Source organism: Symphalangus syndactylus, chromosome 1 (assembly GCF_028878055.3).
Source record: "Symphalangus syndactylus isolate Jambi chromosome 1, NHGRI_mSymSyn1-v2.1_pri, whole genome shotgun sequence".
NCBI classification, from domain to species: domain Eukaryota; kingdom Metazoa; phylum Chordata; class Mammalia; order Primates; family Hylobatidae; genus Symphalangus; species Symphalangus syndactylus.
Window position 1 is genome coordinate 29,794,772 of NC_072423.2, and position 15,834 is coordinate 29,810,605.

A 15,834-nucleotide genomic window follows, 5' to 3' on the forward strand; every position below is an offset into this window, starting at 1 on the left:
TAGAAAAAAAAAAAAGAAAACATTCCACAACTCAGTTTTTGTAACCTGAATAATCTGAAAGCTTCTAAGGACATCAGAAAAAAAAAGTTTTCCTAAATAAAAAAAAATTAAATCAAATACAATAATTTATAAGAAAATAATTCATCACAACAAAATTGGTGCTATTCTAGGATGCAAGATTGGGTTTATGTTCTAAATTTGCCATATTAGTAGAGGAAAATTAAAAGTTATACAGTCATCTCAATCAATATAGAAAAGGTATGATAAAATCCGAATACACTGATGATAAACATTAGCAAAGAAGGAATAAAAGGTAGCTAGTTTCTTAACATCTACAAAAGCATACAAGAAATATCATAATTATGAAAGGTTTAAAAGTTTCCCTTTGAAACTGGGAAAAGGTTATCTCATATGATTACCCTGACATTCAAAGGAATCCCCAGATAAATTATTTTAATTAATAGGTGAATTCAGCAAGATTGCTTGATACAATACCAGTATACAAAAATCAACTGCATTTCTATCCTGGGGCACAGAAATGAAAAATAGTTAAACACTACCAGTTAAGAAAATTTTTTAAAACCAATATCCAAATCCAATATTTAGATACGTGTTATGTATCTAAACTACATATAAAACCTCTACACATAAAACCATGAGTTATGATAACACCTAAATAAATGCAGACATATCAAGTTGATGTATAATGAGTAAATCCCATAAAGATATTAATTATCTCTGAACTTATCTAAATATAACTGCAACTAAAATCACAACAGGTTTTTGAGGCAATTGAGAAACTGATTCTAAAATTTATATTGAAATTCAAAGGGACAAAAAAAGCCAAGACACACTTTAAAAAGAATAAGGTGGTAAGATTTCATCTACTGAATATCAAGTCTCATTAAGAGCAACAGTAATTAAGACACAAGGCTAGACAAACCAATCAATGGAATCAAACAGCCCAGAAACATACTATCATCTATAAAGAAATTTTATTGGCCAGATGCAATGGCTGATGCCTGTAATTCCAGCACTTTGGGAGGCCAAAGTGGGTGAATTGCCTGAGCTCAGGAGTTCAAGACCAGCCTGAGCAGAATGGCAAAACCCCATCTCTACTAAAAATAGAAAAAATTAGTCAGGATGGTGGTGTGCACCTATAGTCCCACTTGCTCAGGAGGCAGAGGTGGGAGGATTGCTTGAGCCTGGCAGGTGGAGGCTGCAGTGAGTTGTGATTGTGCCACTGCACCCCAGTGTGGGTCTCCTAATAGAAAAATATGTAAGAGTTGAATATTTACTTCACAAAAGAAGATATAGAAATGAGTAATCAACATATAAAATGTGTTTGAACAGTAGTAAAGGAATGCAAATTAAAGACGAGAGACTATTATACACATATCAAAATGGCTAAAGTGAAAAAGACGGAAAATATTAGGTGTTGGCTAGGGTACCTCATCAGTTGTATATAAGAGTTCTCATTGCTCCATATCCTAGTCAACACTTAATATTTTCTCCTTTTCACTTTAGCCATTGTGATGAATGTATATCAGTCTCACACTTAGGAAAACACTTTAACATTACCTACCAAAGCTGAAGATATTCAGAAATTTCCAATTTCAGTTATATACAAAACAGAAATGCTTATAATATACACTAAGTTTAAAATACAAGGATGCTCATAGCAGAATCATTTATGAACACCAAATACTGGACACAATCCAAATGTCTAATGACCAAAAAAAGAGAATAAACTGTGATCTATTCATTCAACAGAATACTACACAGCAATGAAAATGAACAAACTATAGTCAAATGCAACAACACTGATAAATGTCACAAAAGACAAGCACAAAAGAATATATAGTTTAATTGACTAAATTTATATAAAACTCAAAAGATAGGCAAAATTAAACAATAGAGTTTAGAAATTTAAACTTAGGTGGTATAACTGTAAAAGAAAGAAAAGAAGTGGCTTCACAAAAGTCAAGATGGTGATTACCTCTAGGAGGGAAAGGTATAATGACTGGGAAGGAACAAGCAGGATGCTTCCGAAGTGCTGGCAATACTCTAATCCTTGCCAAGGACATAGTTACAAGGGTGTTCTGCTTCTAAAAATCACTGTACATTTGTTTTGTGCATGTTTCTGTTTGTATATTATATTTCACACATGCAAGCATAAAAAAGTTATCTAACCAAAACTATTATAAAACTTTTATATAGCTTAATATAAACTATTACATAATGATCCTATAACTTTAATTAGAGGTCAGGGAAATGAGAAGAGTGACCGTGTGGGGTTGGAAATGATGGAAGGAAATGGCATAGAAAGTGTGGGAGTTTATCTTCCATAATGAGAACCATCTGACAGTGCCTAACGCTGAAAATCAAGCACACCATTTAAGGATGTTAAAGTTAAGTCTCAAATCAGCTAAGAGAGATAAAAGTACTTGTCCTGTGGAAGAGGAAAACTACAGATATAAAGTTGGGGGTCTATTGTTTAACAAACCTTGTAAAACTACTGTTTGACTCTTTCAAACTTAAAAAAAAGTAGGGAGAAAAATGCCAGTATGCCACCATTTATAAGCAGAACCTGCATCAACCCATCTGTTGCTTACTTCTTTACTTTTCTCTATCACATTCTGTGAAGAGTCAGTATTAACTCTGTCTAAAGGAAAGTTCTCTAAGTAGACATAACTCCCCAACTCTCTTGATTAGCTCATTTGTCAGTCTTAATAGGAATAGAAAAGATATATGCGGATACATCTAAGTATACTAATTAATTATACTCAGGAATATGTAGGAATTATTAGTAAAGGAAGAGAAACTCAACCTTTCTTCTACCTCCTAATGAAAAACAAAGCCATAGGTGAAAGTTAAGGTATATAATGACTTAAATAAAAAGATAAAAAGAATAGCTTAACAAGGATTTCCATTTATGAATCACAACACATGAACTATGGGAAAATGGCAGGAGATTAGTTATATGATGGAACTATGAACTTCAGCATTTCTAAATGTAGTTTAAAATAGGTATAACTTTTAAACTCAAGAAACACACAATTAAAACACTACTGTTGTCAAGTTAAGGTGCCCCTAATGCATAAAAATTAGGCCAAAGACAGTATAATAAAATTATTTGAAATATGCTCATTTATCACTTTCTAAATAAATCTGATTTATTCTTAACTGACATCTTAATTATCCATATTTACATCTGGAATATAACAACTTTTCTCTCTTTTAACAATCCAAGACAAACAAATATTATGATTATACATTAGCTATGCCTCCTCAGTTTCTAGAGCTGAAATGTCATGTCAATTACTTAATAAGATTTAATTTTACCTTGTTTAATCTGTCCTTGCACAATATTACTGGAAGTTGGAGGGGAACCCCTTGCCTTAGAAAGGTCTGGGGTGCTTGGTCTAGGTGGCCTTAAAAAAGAAGAAAAAAATACAAGATATATTTTGACACTGTCATATTTCCAGAACTATTTAAAATAAAAAATTTTCTACTTCTAAACGAATCACAAAAGAAACATATATAGAACATTTTCAATTCACCACTCCAGAAAGATTTTTTTTTGGTTTGGACCTATTAACGTTTTCCATTTCAAATGAGTAAATGATTAGCAAGTAAAAATCTGACATGTACAATTTGTGCTTTACACTAGTTTAAGAAATATTTTCTAACATCATACTTAACCCTTTGTTTTTCAATATTCAGATGCTGAGATTTCAGTCTACTCCACAGCATTAATCCAAGTGAATTCATAGAAAGATAGATTAAAAACATTCAACCCAAAAACCTAAAAACAGTCTTTAGGCATTAAGAAATCTTGGACTATAGAGGCAGACTGTCTCAGTTGTGAATTCTGACACTACCACTTACTACACTTACTAGCTATGTTACCTTGGGCATGTTACATCATCTCTCTGTGTCTCAGTTTTGTTCTCTGTAATAAAGGGATAATAAAAGTACATACCTTATAGGGTTAAGGGAACTAACAAATTAGTTTTTGTAAAGTACTTACAACAGAGACTGACAAAAAGTAATGCTATATAGTATTTGTTAGAATTGTTTTTAATTCTTCATATGGTAAACGCTCAATAAAGTATAATAAAAAGTTGCCTCCATAAAAAGACAAATTGAGGCTAAGTATTCTGGAAATATTAAAATAGTATTCTCCTGCATTTTAAATAGCTTTTTCTTTCTCTGTTGAAAAATTCTGACTATACTTCTCACAAAATTCTGAAGCCAAATCTCTGAACATGTCAATAATTACATATAAGTTACAATGAGAAGAAGCATTTAACCAAATATACATTTTTTTTTTTTTTTTCAGACAGAGTCTTACTCTGTTGCTTAGGCTGGAGTACAGTGGCACAATCGTGGCTCACTGCAGCCACGAACTTCCAGGCTCAACTTCCAGACCCTCCCACCTCAGCCCCCCAAGTAGCTAGGACTACATGCATGTAACCACCACGCCCAGCTAATTATTTTTATTTTTATTTTTGCAGAAGCAGGGTCTCACTATGTTGCTCAAGCTGGTCTCAAACTCCTGGCTTCAAGTGGTCCTCCTGCCTCAGCCTCCCAAAGTGCTGGGATTACAAGTGTCAGCCACCATGCCCAGCCTCAAATATATATTTTGAATTGAATATTAGGGCAAACTTCAAGTACATACACAATTTTATAATTATATTTACAAGAGCTAGTCTGTACGACCAACTCCCTCATTCCAAATTTTTAAAGAATAACATCTAAGTATGCCAATGTATATATAAAATTGTTTAATTTTATTATGTTTTAACCGGGTATTTTGAAACTGGTGTTTTAAAATGTAAAAGGGAAACAACTGAGATGACACTAAAATAATAAAATTGTGTAGAGCCAAAAAAGAGTAATCAACAATGAAGAAATAAAACAGGTTTCTTTTTTTGAAACTTAAGAATAAAATCGAACTATCATGGTCACACCTGGTAGGACCCTTCTTCATATGATCACCAATAAAAGTTGCATTGGTCATACTCATTAAAGTATTTGCCAAAGAAATGATAGACAGGAGATGCTGTGTGGTGACGGCACGGGACACTCCGTAAGTTCCCTTTCCTACTCCCTCAGTTGCTGGCAGCTTCCTTCCTACTTCTGTTTTCCCGTGTGACAGTTTACAAGCAGGCTGATTATAACCTGGCAGCATCAGTGACATATGGCCTCCTCTTGACAAGAGGCCAAACGATACTGTGCAGTGGGGTTTCAGCATTCCAAGGCGATCCAGGCAAACTTCATCCAGTACTTCATTCAAACCCCAGGCGTGAAGGCAGGACATAAACAGCTTTGCAGTGTCCATAGTTAAATTATATTCTAATAGGGTCAATGGCTTTGATTTGCTGGACCGATATTCAGGATCACTTTCTTCCCTTCTCTGCCTCATTATCTCCTCCTCCTCCTCTTCATCATCAAGGAGATGTTCCTTGATGTTCTCTTTGATCGTTTCTTTCACTTGTTGGAAGAGAACTGCTGCTCGTTTTCCAGTTAAAAAAGAGCCCCCTTTGTCTGAACTGCCAGATGCTTTTTGCAAATTCTCTGGGGAAATAAGCGCAGTATTCGGCCTAGAGGCTTCTTCAGTCAGGAGTTGAATAATCAACGCTTCCACATCAAAGAATAGCACATGTATGTCCGGGTCTGTTAGGTTTGTCTTTATTGCTTGAACCATCAGGGAGTTATGAGAATATTTAGGTAAATTTCCCTGTAATAAATATTTTTAAAAGATAGTTATAATTAAAAGTGCTTAATTTCATATATTCATTAATAAACAATAAATAATCAGAGGAATTAACATGCTTATTAAGCTGTCCTTCTAGGAACCTACATCATGAAAAGTAACATACTAACTTTGCCAATCAGTAGCATGTAAAAGATATCACCTTACACAATTAGAAGAACTTTATGCTGAAACAATCACAAAATTGCCAATTAGTTTAAAAACCAAGAAAATAATAGTTTATTATTGAAGCAAGGAGTCTTTTTACTCACAGTAATGATTAAAATTTGTTTCAATAATTTATGAGCAAATCCCGTCTCTGAAAATAAACTACTGTTCCACCTGATGGAATAATCCGTTTATCGTGGCTCCTGATCCTTTAAGGTGCTACAACCATCATATCCCTCCTTTTTCCATTTTACCTTCAATCTCTCCCTATTCAAAGATTCCATTCTCTGAATAAAGAACATATTAGAGTCTACTTAGATCCTTTAAAAAATGCTATCTTTTGACCATGCTCCCTTTTCTATTTCTCTCCTCTTCTAGCCAAATTTCTGTCCCTTTTAGCAAAATTTACTGAAAGTAGTAGACTAATCCAATGAAAATTCTCAGTCCCTCTCTTCCTTAATGTCTTTGCAGTATATGACATTGTTATTTTTTCCTGAGATAGAAAGAAAAAGAAACAAAGAAAGAACTAAAAGAAAGAATAAGAAGCCACCTCTCCAGCATCCTGGAGAGTAATAAAGACTTACCTGGAGAGTACCTCCTGGTAAGTCTTCTACCTCTGTCAATCTCTCCCTCTCAGGCAGCTGCCCTGATAACTCATTCTTCCCCCCACATGGGAACTATCACCTATATGTAGATCGTTCTCTAATTTCCATCATCAGCCAGACCAGTCTCCTAAAGGAGTTTCAATCCTGTATCTCCAATGGCTTGTACTGGGATATCCCACAGTACCTACCTCACATTTTAACGTTCTCATCTCCATCCCTCACTAAACCTGCTGGGCCTCCTGATTCAGCAGATGGAAATCATTCTGTTTTCTTCCTATCCCACTGTCACGACAGAAATTCAGACCACTTATCTTTGCTCCTCAAGACAGGTTTCACTGTCCCTGGTCTCTTACTCCAACACGTGTGACCACTACAGAACCACAGACTTCTTTCTGAGGCAAAAATCTAATCATGTCACTCCACCAAAAAATTTCCATTATCATGAATTATTAAGAAAAACAGACAATACAAAATTCTTAAAAACTAAATCAAAATATAGGTGAATATCTATCTGATCTTGAGATGAGAATGGACTTTCTAAACATACTTAAAAGTTCACTACGATAAAAAACATGTTAAATGACAACTAAAAATAGGAATAAAATGTTCCAGAAATAGGACTAACGAAGAGTTGTAATAGATACAAATATTTCTTAAAAGCAATAAGAATACTATTGCCAAAAGAAAAAAAACTATGAAGAGCAAAGACAGTAAAAGAAACATAAAGGGTGAATACAGGGAAAACCTGCTCAAATTGGTTGTCAAGGAAATAACAGTTAAAATAACTACAAGATAAGTGTTTTATCTTATTAACTTATTAGCAAACAGTAAACACTAAAAACAGTATAGAGAAAGTCAAACTCATACACTGCAGGCGTGAATTTAAATAGTTTTAAAAGAGTAATTTGGCAAAATACCTCATAAGCCTTTATGATTGATATTGTTTGATCCAATACATTTATTTCCAGGATCCTATCTTAAACAGTCAGAAATACAGACAAGGATTTATGTTCAAAAATGTTCAGTGAAACTGTATCCAATATTTTAAGTTGGAAACCACCTAAATATCTAACAGTAAGGAAACTAGTAAATAATTTATGCATAGCCATATAATGTAATAAATATTGCAGTATTTATAAATCATCTTTTCTGGGCACATCTAACCATGTAGAAAAATACCCATAGTCCAATTTTAAGTGAGATGAAACTATACACACATCCACATGTACATGCACACGCACGCACACACACCAGTTATGGTTCCAATTTCACGTATTTAACGCTTAAGTATATATACATATATACATACACACACACACATTATATATAAGCATGGCAAGAAAGACTGCTTATATATGTGTGTATATACGTGTATATACACCTCCTGTTGTGGTGTGGCAGAAGCATATGCAGAAATACAATATACATATATATATACACATATATACATATATATACACATATACCTGTATATATACACATATATACATATATATACACATATACCTGTATATATACACACACAATGTGTATATATATATATACACACACAATGTGTATATATATATATACACACACATATACACACACAAAGCACAAAACATCCTCCAAGATATACTGCTGCTTACCCTTCCAATTTCATCTCTCACCACAATCCCTATAAGTTCTGCCGAATCAAACCACTTGTACTTTCCTGGACCAAATTGTGTGTGTGTATATATATATATATATATATATATATATATATACACACACACACACACACACACACACACACACATATATATATGTGACTGGAAAGAAATGTGTGAAAATATTAATAGTAATTACAATCTTGTGATGGAATTATAGAACATTTTGTTCGTATTGCTATATATTTCTTAGATTGTATATAATCATATACAATTTAATTTGTTTGTATTGTTATATATTTCTTAGATTGTATATAATCATATAATATATATTTTAATAATTAGAAAATAAAGCTCTAGAATAAAATGTGAACTCCTTTAGCACAATCTTCAAGGTCCATTACAGTTTGACACCAAATACCTTCCGAGCTTTAACAAATAGGCCCTAGTACCAAAACTATGGCCCCTCAAATATAAATCCTTTTACTTATTCCCCTTCCCAAAATGCTCTTCCTTTACTCCACTCCAATCCCTTCTCTTCCATCGACACCCTATTATTCCACAAGTATATCAAATCATCACACTGTACACCTAGGATATACACAATTGACAATTTGTCAATTGTCCCCCAGTAAATTTGGGGGTGGGGGACATGGGAGAAAGAGACTAATTCTGCCAAGGAAGTTAGTCCACAGTGAATCCAACTCCCACAACATTTTATGTCTACTATGTATCACATATTTGTATGTCTTTGCCACATGTATATAATTTGTTGTTCTAGATATTTGCATTTTCCTATACTCTACAGGAACATTTCAAAATCAAGGACTAATCATGTCTTACTCATCTTGTATAGTCTTCAACCTATTACAGTACCTAGCAGAATGAACAAAGACCATTATGAAAATTGTATAAAACTGGCTGGTCCAAGTGCAGTGGTGTTTGTTTAGAACTAATTGGTCACAACCAGTTGCAGATTTCTTTGTTCCTTCTCCACTCCCACTGCTTCACTTGACTAGCCTTAAAATTTTTTTAGGAAAATTATTTTAAATTGCCAATCAGCTCTTCTGTCATAAAATTACCACGAATCCCCTTAACTGGTCTCTTTTCTGTCTTAATTTCCTCCCATCTGACCATGTTTCTTTCTAGCTTAAGAGACTTCAACATTCTGTTGAACACAAGGATAAAATCCAGACTTACCTGCAAAGCACAAAACATCCTCCAAGATATACTGCTGCTTACCCTTCCAAGTTCATCTCTCACCACAATCCCTGTAACTTCTGCCAAATCAAACCACTTGTACTTTCCAGAACCAAGTAGTTTCAGACATTTGTATTTCTCCATATGCTTATGCCAGAATCATGCTCCCTCCTGAATCTCTCTTCTGCCACTCAAGTCATACATACTTCTACTCATCCTGCAAGAAGTATTTCAAGTGGCTTCTCTTCTGAAAATTACTTACAAATTTTTCAAGCAGATCTATCACTACTTCCTGTGGGTAAACTTCTGCTCTAAATATTTCCATACTACAGTTAAACATCCTAAAATACATAAATAATGTGATAAATTTACACTACACAATCATAAAGTTACAAATGCAGAAAAAAATCAAGACTTTCCGAATCTCATTCTCGTATTTAATTCATTCATTCCCCCAGTTGCCTAACACCTATTTATGTCTTGTGTTTGCACAGGGTATTGAGGGTACCAAGATGAGTCAGAAATGGTTTTTCTAGTCATGGAACTCAAAACAGATGATGATGTATACATAAGTTATTATAATGTTGGATGAATGGTGCCATAAAGAGAGATGGCAAGGCACAAGAAGGGGACGCAATGGAGAAAGTACCAGCTCCATCTCGGGTGGCCGGGAAACCCGCACGGAAGATGTAATGAGAAATGAAAGAGCACTCCTGGCAGAACGATGGCCAGATGTGAAACAGGACAAAGGCAGAAGTATCACACGATGGATACTGCTGAAACCACAAGTGTCCATGATGAAGAATGCAAGGCATGGCTTTATCCTGCAGGCTTGGGAGCCACTAAAGCAGTATTTTTCTCAGAATCATCAGGAGCGCTTGTTAAATACAGCTTCCTGGGCCTGATATCAGACCTGAACCAGTATCTTTAGGAACGTGTCAGAATCTAATGAGCACCCCAGATTACGTAGTAAAGTTTGAGAACTGTTGTCTAAAGTCTTTAATGAGGGTAGTAACATGATCAAACTTAATTGTATAAACATTTATCTACCAGCAATGTTGGCTAAAGGGAGCAAGATCAGTAATGAATGTGAAATGGAAGGCAACTGAAACCATCCAGATGAGAGAAGATAAAAGTATGCAATAGCACTGAGCATGTAGAAAACAGGACAGACTGAAAAATGTGTACATTACCCTTTTATTTCTCGTAGCACTGTGCTTTATATTTTCTTTTTCAAATGCTGAATGGGTAATGTCAGACACTATGCTTACTGCTTTTTACCTACCAACACTAGTTTGAGTGAATACTACATAAAATTACATACAGTATTTTATCTAAAATAATATTGATATAAAATGATTATTAATAACGATAGCTACCACATACAAAGCTGTTGTTATGGCCTAGGCACCAGACTAGGTATTACGGCTGGTTATGTCACAGCAAAAGATAAAATATCATCATATATCAATATTAGGTAGACAGACCTGACACTGGGTATGAAGGAATAGCTAATAACAACATTAGGTAAAAGAAGAGCCCACCACAGTGCTTTGGCAGATGCTGCCTCTCTGGGAAAGATCTGCAAAATTCTTTTAGGATAAAGATAAAGACGATTACTACCAAAGAATATAAAATCAAACATGCTTGGTAAAGAAATTATTGAAGCAGCACGAGTGACTTGAAGAAAAGAGGCAAGAGTGGTAGCCTCAAGATAGCCCTTTAAGCTCTCTCATCTGCTGTCAACCCCACATGCCCGCTTTCAGCCCCTGCAGATCTGCGAATGTTTCTGTCCCTTCCCGGGAGGTGTGCCAGCAGACAGCCCATGTGCATGGACAGCTGAAGGGTCATCTAGTGTCTGGGACAATGATATCGGGATGCAATTGTGTGTGATTCCTCTTATCAGAGCTTCTTAGTGCACTGATTGTGTCATTATAGCAAAAACTATAGCTAACAGCAATCCACAGAAAAAGAAAGAGTTTAAAAAAAAGAAAGAAGAAAAAACAGGAACAAAAACAGATGAGAAGACAACAGGAGGAGACTAAAGAAAAGGAGAGAAAATGAGTAACCTCCAAGTCCTATAGATAAACTATAATTTCTGGTATCACCAAGTCCTGCATAACTTGTAATACCTGACAATAGATTTAACTAACCTAACAAAGTCTTGTTACAACAAAATATAGGTATGCAGCAAAGTTGGGAGGATATTTTGGCTAAAAGCATGGAGATGGCAGAATTAATCACCCACATGTCTGATATTGTAATGTAGTACACTAAGCTTATCTATAGGGAAATTAAAACATCTATCAAACTCATAAGTCTCTTGGCTTAATCATAAGATATTCGTGTCTAGAGCACACTAATTCATTCAAATGAGTTTATATTCTTAACAATTTCAAATATGAGCTATCGGATCCAGAAAATTCTCTAGCAGGAAGCTTAGTATGCTTCTGCTGCTACCTTTATTAAGAACATTTGAAATGTGTGCTCACAAACTCACCTTTACATTATCATGGAAGAAGATTAAATTCAGTTTAACAAATATTTGTGGAGTGCCTTTTATGTGCAAGATGCTTGGGAGAAAATAAAGCCTCTGTCCTTATGAAGAAAGCCAACAAGGAAAGTTAAATTATAAGGCATATACAAATGAAAAGATCTCAAATTTGCTAGTAAGATTCAACGATAAATGCAAAATACATACACCTACACACACTTACTTAGAAGGGTAGTAAGATAGACATATTTGACATTTTCAATGTAAGAACCAAGTCAATTGTAACTTTAAATACAGATCTAACCATTTCAGGTTTTAAATAAGGAATCTGACTTAAAACATTACAGAAATAAAACCACAGAAAAAAATTATTGGATTGCTTCCTCATTGCTGAAAGTGAACCTGTGGCAGTTATAGGTTAAGAGTAGCAGGTAAAATTGTCAAGTAAAAACGCAAGGAAAACAACAGAACTATGATTCATGAGATTAATCTGTATTCAAGCATGGATATTTTTTGGCATATAAACACACAGACACACACACACATACATACACACACACACACACACACACACACACACCCCCATACAAAGTAGCCTCCAGCAACAAAAAAGCAATAACTTAGCATCTGCAGAGGAACAATGTTGATGAATCCTTGTTTATCATTATTATATATTTATAATGTTTATCATTAAATATTTTAATATATTCTAGGGTTAAATCATGTCTGATGAAATACCTGAAAGCTTTGTTTCCTAAAACCAGTATTATAATTATATTTTCAGTGTATTTCATTTTATCCTGTGACGAAGAGAAACGTAAAACAGTGGCAATAATTGTACTCTTCCACCATTCACTTCAATGATCCTGACTCAAAGCTGACTTATTTCAGAATCATTTTTTAATACTGCAGTTTTCAAGAGGATTTTAAAACACCTTATAAAATAATTTACTATTTATCTTGAATGAGCACTGAGTCCAATCTATAGTGATATCAAATGGTTCCTATTGTTAATTAAAAAGAGTTTATTTATACCAGCAAGCACTACAGACATAGGCTGATTTTCATGCTAAAGTATAAAGCAGAAGAGTTAATAATTTTAAAAAAAATCAGAATTTCCTTTGAAAGCATAGATTAAGGATATTAAGAACAAGGCTAGGAAATATTACAAATCTAACACACACACACACACACATACACACAGTTCTATAGATATTAATACTTTGAGTCTTGAAATGGAAAACAAAAAACACTTGACGAGTGTTAGTATGCTGTTTTACAAAATTATGTAGCCGTATTACATTGCATGTTCTAAATAATTTTAAATTTCCTAAATGTGAAAAATGGTTTATTGCCTAATAATATTTTGGCAGGAAAAATAAATTAAATATTTTATAATTTTACTCTTGATTTAGTATATTTATTGAATAAAAGTTTTTAAAAGAATTTCTGAAACTTTGATGCATGTTAAATGTAAAAGGGTCACTGAATAAAAACAAATTGATGTCTTGATGTAATTTTTAAATAGCTAAGGGAAAAACCTCATCATCTACTAAAAAATGTGCACAATATTAATGTTTCAATATTAAATATTTTAAGTACTAGAAAAAAGGAAGAAAGGAAGGAAGGAGGAGAAAGGCAGAGAGTGAAAAGGGAGGCACAAAAATTAGAAAATATCAAGAAACTGTGGAGACCGAAATGGATATTTGGTGCCCTCTGCTGTTGTTTTGCTGTTACTTAACCTTAAGAGTTAGGATAATACAAGTGAGTTTCATCAGAGAATCCATTTATGTTGGAATTAGACAATATATACTATTATTCATCTTAAATATTTTATTTTAGACAAGATAAGACTTCATGAGTAGGTGTGAATGACAATATAGTCATGGACTTCATGATATTTGACTTTTCATGTGTTTTCATTAATAAGTATGTTAATAAGCATAGAGATATTTGACTGAGGTTTTAAGGTTTGATATTACATTATAATTTAATATGATACAAATAAAATATAAATCACTTAATTACAGTAAGTTGTAACCATTAAGTATAAATGTTTCGGTCATGCCTTTGATAAAATATCTTTCAAAGATATTTCTGTAGACCATGTCTTACTGGATAATGCCTAAATAATAATATCCAAATAGTATTAATATATTAAGAGGTTAGAAGATCAATATATTAAGAGCTTCCACAACAGCAGCACAAAAGAGATTGATTTTCAACTCTTCCCAAAGGGCCAAGTTACCAAAGTAACAAGACCAGGAGTGTTCCTCCATTGTACAGACCTTTACACGACTCAGTTAGCTTCCCTAGCATCAATCCTTCTATCTTCCAAATAAAGACTGCCTACCTCAATGAAGTGTTGCAGACAGCGAACAGATAACACAAGCAGTATTCCTTTCACTGGTAAGAGAGAGATAACAAAACCCTGCTCATTTCATCTCAAACGAATGTATCAAAGATACATGTGAACATAGTTTAATACCAAGTGAAGGAAAGAAAATGCAAAAGCCCAAAGAGCTCCTAGTATAACACACCCTTCTAGATATGCTAAAACCCTTAAGACACCTGTAAATGAATGGAAACAAGGTGAGATTCTGGGAGACTCCACTCAGTAAGAACAAGGATAAGACTGATAATGAGAAAATGAAAAGAAGAAAAAAAACACTGCCCTAATCGACCCTGGGTCACTGTGATGAAAAACCCCTAATTTCAGAAATGTTCACGCTCGTGTAGATTCTAAGCTATTTTGAACCCTCTTCTCTCATCACTGTCCAACTTGGCCCACATCTCGCTATCGTCTCCACACAGTGGCCATGCCCACCTGCATCTGCACAGGCTGCTCCCTTTGCCTGGGATGTTCTTCCCCACTGTCCTCCTAACGTCAAGCCTCTCTCTTCTGAAAAGCCTTCCCAACAACCCTTCAGGTCAGTTTGGCTCCTTGGGGTTCTCTCTCACTGGGTTCATATCTTAGGTAGTAAAAGGCTCAACACAATGAACTGCACACTTTTCTCCCACATCAGAGCAGGAACTCCCTAATGCCAGGGCCCACTGGGTGTGGGTGTAACTGATGCCCTCTCCAGCTGGTTGTAGCTTGGGGCCTAGCTTATAGTATGCACTCAATATGTGCTGAATGAATGCATGAATCAATCAATCAAGAGTACTAAATTATGTATGTTGAACAACTATTGTGATGAATGTTTTCAAATCTGTTATCCCATTTAACTTCATTGCAACCCTATTATACCAATTTTAAAACTAAAACCAAGTTGAAGGTAAGAGATAAGTCAGTCAGTCACCTGAGGTCACACAGCAAGTCAATGGTGACGATACAGGAGGAAGTCAGGTTCCTCCTCTATCTGCCTACTACTTCCTCCATGTTTTGAATAATTCTAGCTATCAAGGGACTCTCAACATTCATTCTGTAGAGATTTTAGAGAGAAGGGAGGTGGTAAAGGAAAGACTGAATCCACTCCACATTAGTGAACCCTCAAATCCTGGGTTATTTAGTGATTCAATGAACACTTTGTGCTGAGCACTGAAAATACAAGAAGCAATACGGTATGGTCCTCTGAGAAGCTCTTTGTCTGATATAGAGCAGTGGTTTTGAGCAGGGGGTAATTCTCCCCTCACTCCCAACGGACACTTGGTAACGTCTGGAGACACTTTGCTAGTGACAACTTGGAAGGGGTGCTAATACCATCTAGTGGGTAGAGGCTAGGGATGGTGCTAAAAATACTGCAGTGCACAGGATTCCACAAGAAAAAATTATCAAGCCAAAAATGACTATAGTGTTGAGGTTGAGAAACTCTGATACAGAGAAATAGAGATGGAAACAAATACATCTACCTGATTACATATACTGGTACAATAGAATAAGTACTAGGATAGCAATATAATCCAAGTGCCAGAGGATCAGAGAGGAAGACCCAACTGCCCTTGTCTGATCTGGCTGTATTATACTTGAAAAAT

General features: G+C 34.7%; 1 protein-coding gene across 5 annotated transcripts in view; it reads right to left on the reverse strand.

The window, feature by feature from the left end:
• Nucleotides 1-15,834, reverse strand: part of WDR7 (WD repeat domain 7) — a 371,052-nt gene that overhangs the window by 261,793 nt on the left and 93,425 nt on the right. For all 5 annotated transcript variants that reach the window (XM_055298166.2, XM_055298151.2, XM_063641394.1 and 2 more), the window contains 2 exons: nt 4,977-5,746; nt 3,346-3,434 (listed from right to left, as the gene is read on the reverse strand). In XM_055298166.2, coding sequence (XP_055154141.1) covers nt 3,346-3,434; nt 4,977-5,746 — 859 coding nt within the window. The remainder of the gene's footprint in view (nt 1-3,345; nt 3,435-4,976; nt 5,747-15,834) is intronic.